Source organism: Olea europaea, unplaced genomic scaffold (assembly GCF_002742605.1).
Source record: "Olea europaea var. sylvestris unplaced genomic scaffold, O_europaea_v1 scaffold1603, whole genome shotgun sequence".
Classification (NCBI taxonomy): Eukaryota; Viridiplantae; Streptophyta; class Magnoliopsida; order Lamiales; family Oleaceae; genus Olea; species Olea europaea.
Genome location: NW_019233660.1, coordinates 176,274 through 181,348, shown reverse-complemented (window position 1 = coordinate 181,348; position 5,075 = coordinate 176,274). Strand labels below are relative to the sequence as shown.

The following is a 5,075-nucleotide window of genomic DNA, read 5'->3' as shown; positions in this document are numbered from 1 at the left end:
TAAGTTGCCCGAAATTCTAAGTTGATAGAAATAAGTGGTGGATAAGTGGGTTGTAGTTGTGGGTCCTCCATGTTAAAATTAAAGTTTGACTTTGACTTTTAAATTATAATGAGGTTAAAATTCATACCAAATAAGCGCTATATAATACAACAGATAAGCACTAGGTCTCGTGCCATTAATCAAGACTGTACTTGCCTGCTCATTCACAAACTGGTCAGCCCATGTTTGACCTCCATTATACTGTTGCTGATATTCTGCTGCCCAATCTCCAGGTGCCGAGAATGTGCCTTGCTTTATTTGATTATCCTCAATAGTAATTTCGCCACGACTCATTTTTGATACAAACTGGTGGAACTTTGAATTCTATGTGACAGATAATTGCGACAGAAAAGTTAGTAAAGTGCCAATGCAAAAGTAGTATATAAATTCCATAAAGCTAGCATACTTATTGCATACTGATGAATTCTCCACTCAAGATCATCTTGTCATCATACATCAAGAATGATGAGAAAAAAACCAAAATCTTAAGATGGGCCATTACCTGGAATTTTGGGTCATTGTTTTGAGTGAGCGTGTGTGCTAGCTTACGTGTGTGCTCCATGGCAGCTAAGCTAGAAATATTTGCACGCCTCATTTGATCTATCAATGCAAGTTGGGATTGCTCCTGTGATAGTTGGAGGAAAATTGTAATGTCAAAGTACAGAGTAAGGAAAAGGAGTGGCAGTTTCCAGTGTGCAAATATTTGATTGGACATAATTCAGCAACAGTAGATGATATGTCAAATAATAAGACAGCGTGACAAGCAGTTCATTCCAAAAGGAAGGCGCTTACAGCAACTAAATGACCAGTGTGTGCATGTGCACATGTTCTTTAATTTTTCCATCGTCTCCCCTTTTGTTCGTTCAACGAGGAGGATTTTCGTTCAAATTGTAATGACCAGAAGCAAAAGAATATGCTGAAAAAGCTATTAGATGCTCAATCATTTCTACTTACAAACTGGTAAACTTTACTGAACCAAGCAAAACAATAATATTTTTAGTTTTCCATCTTGATTGATTGAAAAAGAACACAATTCTTTATGGGATCAATAGGATTGAGATACTCGTATTCCACCATATAAAGGTGGCAGTTTCCAGTGTGCAAGTATTTAATTGGACATAATTCAGCAACAGTAGATGATATGTCATGTGATAAGACAATGTGATACGGCAGTTCATTTCAAAGGAAGGCGCTTACAGCAACTAAATGACCAGTGTGTGCATGTGCACATGTTCTTTAATTTTTCCATCGTCTCCCCTTTTGTTCGTTCAACGAGGAGGATTTTCGTTCAAATTGTAATGACCAGAAGCAAAAGAATATGCTGAAAAAGCTATTAGATGCTCAATTATTTCTTCTTATGAACTGGTAAACTTTAGTAAACCAAGCAAAACAATAGTATTTTTAGTTTTCCATCTTGATTGATTGAAAAGAACATAACAATTTTTTACGGCATCCCTAGGATTGTGATCCTCGTAATCCACCATATAAAGCGCTAATTAGTTATAAATTCAAAATACAGGTGGTATTTAATAATTATTATTCAACAAGTTAATCATCTCTGGTAAACAGAAAGTTGGTTATCAAACCAATTCAATTCCATGACAGAAAATCAATAACTACCCACCAAAAACCAAAATCAGGTCAAGAGTAATCCTTTAAATTGTACTACCAGACTGGGCGTTTTAGAACAGTTTAACATATTAACAAATATAAGTAATGTTCCAAGATTATGTCCAATTTCCTAATATGAAAACCTTCTCATATTATTCTTTCACATATACACTAGATGGATGTTGACCCAATCAACATCTACTGGTCCATGTAGCTCGCGTTCAGCGGCAAACTCATTTGCCCATCCATGAGGTCCATGGGAATGCTGAAAACAAAATAGTGTTTGGTGAATAGGTGACATGTAAATTTGCATCGAGCATAACTTCTTCAATCACCAGGCATAAACTCTAGAACAAACATCAGGTCTAAAGCAATAAAACCAACAGAAAATCATTTTACCAACTCACTAAAGAGATATGACTTCCACAGCTCAAAATAAGTTTGATTACAATGACAGTAAGCTAGCTAGAAAAGACTTTCATTTGATAGAGAATCCTGCAAATCCAGAACATAGGAGAGTATACGCTTGCTTGGGAGAAATTTTAAGTTGCCCGAAATTCTAAGTTGATAGAAATAAGTGGTGGATAAGTGGGTTGTAGTTGTGGGTCCTCCATGTTAAAATTAAAGTTTGACTTTGACTTTTAAATTATAATGAGGTTAAAATTCATACCAAATAAGCGCTATATAATACAACAGATAAGCACTAGGTCTCGTGCCATTAATCAAGACTGTACTTGCCTGCTCATTCACAAACTGGTCAGCCCATGTTTGACCTCCATTATACTGTTGCTGATATTCTGCTGCCCAATCTCCAGGTGCCGAGAATGTGCCTTGCTTTATTTGATTATCCTCAATAGTAATTTCGCCACGACTCATTTTTGATACAAACTGGTGGAACTTTGAATTCTATGTGACAGATAATTGCGACAGAAAAGTTAGTAAAGTGCCAATGCAAAAGTAGTATATAAATTCCATAAAGCTAGCATACTTATTGCATACTGATGAATTCTCCACTCAAGATCATCTTGTCATCATACATCAAGAATGATGAGACAAAAACCAAAATCTTAAGATGGGCCATTACCTGGAATTTTGGGTCATTGTTTTGAGTGAGAGTGTGTGCTAGCTTACGTGTGTGCTCCATGGCAGCTAAGCTAGAAATATTTGCACGCCTCATTTGATCTATCAATGCAAGTTGGGATTGCTCCTGTGATAGTTGGAGGAAAATTGTAATGTCAAAGTACAGAGTAAGGAAAAGGAGTGGCAGTTTCCAGTGTGCAAATATTTGATTGGACATAATTCAGCAACAGTAGATGATATGTCAAATAATAAGACAGCGTGACAAGCAGTTCATTCCAAAAGGAAGGCGCTTACAGCAACTAAATGACCAGTGTGTGCATGTGCACATGTTCTTTAATTTTTCCATCGTCTCCCCTTTTGTTCGTTCAACGAGGAGGATTTTCGTTCAAATTGTAATGACCAGAAGCAAAAGAATATGCTGAAAAAGCTATTAGATGCTCAATCATTTCTACTTACAAACTGGTAAACTTTACTGAACCAAGCAAAACAATAATATTTTTAGTTTTCCATCTTGATTGATTGAAAAAGAACACAATTCTTTATGGGATCAATAGGATTGAGATACTCGTATTCCACCATATAAAGGTGGCAGTTTCCAGTGTGCAAGTATTTAATTGGACATAATTCAGCAACAGTAGATGATATGTCATGTGATAAGACAATGTGATACGGCAGTTCATTTCAAAAAGAAGGCGCTAACAGCAACGAAATAAGGATATCTGTACCAGTGCGTGCATGTGCACATGTTCTTTTTCAGTTTTCCATTGTCTCCACTTTACTTCATTCAACGAGGAGGATTTTCATTCAAATTGTAATGACCAGAAGCAAGAGAATATGCTGAAAAAGCTATTAGATGCTCAATTATTTCTTCTTATGAACTGGTAAACTTTAGTAAACCAAGCAAAACAATAGTATTTTTAGTTTTCCATCTTGATTGATTGAAAAGAACATAACAATTTTTTACGGCATCCCTAGGATTGTGATCCTCGTAATCCACCATATAAAGCGCTAATTAGTTATAAATTCAAAATACAGGTGGTATTTAATAATTATTATTCAACAAGTTAATCATCTCTGGTAAACAGAAAGTTGGTTATCAAACCAATTCAATTCCATGACAGAAAATCAATAACTACCCACCAAAAACCAAAATCAGGTCAAGAGTAATCCTTTAAATTGTACTACCAGACTGGGCGTTTTAGAACAGTTTAACATATTAACAAATATAAGTAATGTTCCAAGATTATGTCCAATTTCCTAATATGAAAACCTTCTCATATTATTCTTTCACATATACACTAGATGGATGGTCCTATTTTTGCCTCTTGCCATGAATACATATGAACCCCACATGTTACTTTATCTGGATATATCAAGAGTAATGATTGTGAAACTACAAAAAGCACACCACTTCCCCTTCTTGTTCTATATAACTGCAACTAACCAATAAAAAGACATTTGAAATGGAATCAAGGGCAGATTAATTTATGAGTTAATATTTGGAACAGAGAATCACGTTAGTAAATAGGAAACTTGCATGCAATTGGAAAGTTTAGCATGTAACTTTTTGTTTTAAGGATATATGCTATCAATGTGATGGAAAGAATCTTTTTGTCTGGATCAGAAAATTCACACATTAAAACTCCTATTTTCTGAAGGTGTTACAACTAATCCATTCTTCCTCTAACAAGGGTTGAGAACAGATATATTGACAGACAGAACTGAAATACTGGATGTCAGCTGAAGAACCTATAGCTTATGTGGTAAAGAAAATTCATTTGTAAATTGAACTGCAAGGAAAATTAGTAATTTATTATTCTTTAATCTACAGAGAACATTAATCTCTAGAAAATTGACCTTATAAATTAACTAAATTATGAACACAATTGAACTGCAAGGAAAATTAGTAATTTTTTATTCTTTAATCTACAGAGAACATTAATCTCTAGAAAATTGACCTTATAAATTAACTAAATTATGAATACAACCTATCAGCCTGTCAGCTGCAACAAATAATTTTAGCTCCGTGAAATGTAAATACAAGCTGAGAGACACTTCTTACACGGTCAAATTCGGTAGCCCAACCATTAGCACCATGTTGTCGTTCAAATGACTGAACCCATGCATTAGGATCATTGTGTTCTATTTGGCGCTGTGAAAATTCAGCGACCCAGCCATCTGTGGCATAAGGCCCAGGTTTCATAACTTGGGACTCGTTCCAATACTCCTCCAGCTCTGGAAATCTCCCAGGCATGGGGCCTCTGGACCTGATGTCATTATCAATATCTAAAGAGGAAAGCAGTGCATTAACCTGCAAAAAAAAAAAAAAAAAAAAAAAAAAAAAA

At 35.2% G+C, this 5,075-nt stretch overlaps 2 protein-coding genes across 2 annotated transcripts; both read right to left on the bottom strand.

Moving 5' to 3' along the window:
- Window positions 1–99: 99 nt before the first annotated feature.
- Window positions 100–1,212, bottom strand: LOC111377089 (peroxisome biogenesis protein 5-like). Its single transcript, XM_023000140.1, has 2 exons — window positions 542–1,212; window positions 100–363 (listed from the first exon to the last, which is right to left on the bottom strand). The coding sequence occupies exons 1-2, from the start codon at window positions 752–754 to the stop codon at window positions 115–117; spliced, it is 462 nt and encodes a 153-aa protein (XP_022855908.1). The 5' UTR covers window positions 755–1,212; the 3' UTR covers window positions 100–114.
- Window positions 1,213–1,810: 598 nt separating this feature from the next.
- On the bottom strand, window positions 1,811–5,068 carry LOC111377081 (peroxisome biogenesis protein 5-like). The gene is made up of 4 exons (XM_023000125.1): window positions 4,793–5,068; window positions 2,735–2,857; window positions 2,389–2,556; window positions 1,811–1,915 (listed from the first exon to the last, which is right to left on the bottom strand). Exons 1-4 carry the CDS (start codon window positions 4,982–4,984, stop codon window positions 1,811–1,813), a joined length of 588 nt encoding a protein of 195 aa, XP_022855893.1. The 5' UTR covers window positions 4,985–5,068.
- Window positions 5,069–5,075: the final 7 nt, after the last annotated feature.

What these genes read in the sequence shown, in the direction of transcription:
- LOC111377089 (XM_023000140.1), bottom strand. Translation starts at nt 754, where the DNA reads ATGTCCAATCAAATATTTGCACACTGGAAACTGCCACTCCTTTTCCTT. An exon ending in ACAATGACCCAAAATTCCAG is followed by an intron (nt 364 to 541) that starts GTAATGGCCCAT and finishes TCTGTCACATAG; the next exon opens with AATTCAAAGTTCCACCAGTT.
- LOC111377081 (XM_023000125.1), bottom strand. Translation starts at nt 4,984, where the DNA reads ATGCCTGGGAGATTTCCAGAGCTGGAGGAGTATTGGAACGAGTCCCAA. An exon ending in GGGCTACCGAATTTGACCGT is followed by an intron (nt 2,858 to 4,792) that starts GTAAGAAGTGTC and finishes CAACTATCACAG; the next exon opens with GAGCAATCCCAACTTGCATT. An exon ending in ACCAGTTTGTGAATGAGCAG is followed by an intron (nt 1,916 to 2,388) that starts GCAAGTACAGTC and finishes TTTTGTTTTCAG; the next exon opens with CATTCCCATGGACCTCATGG.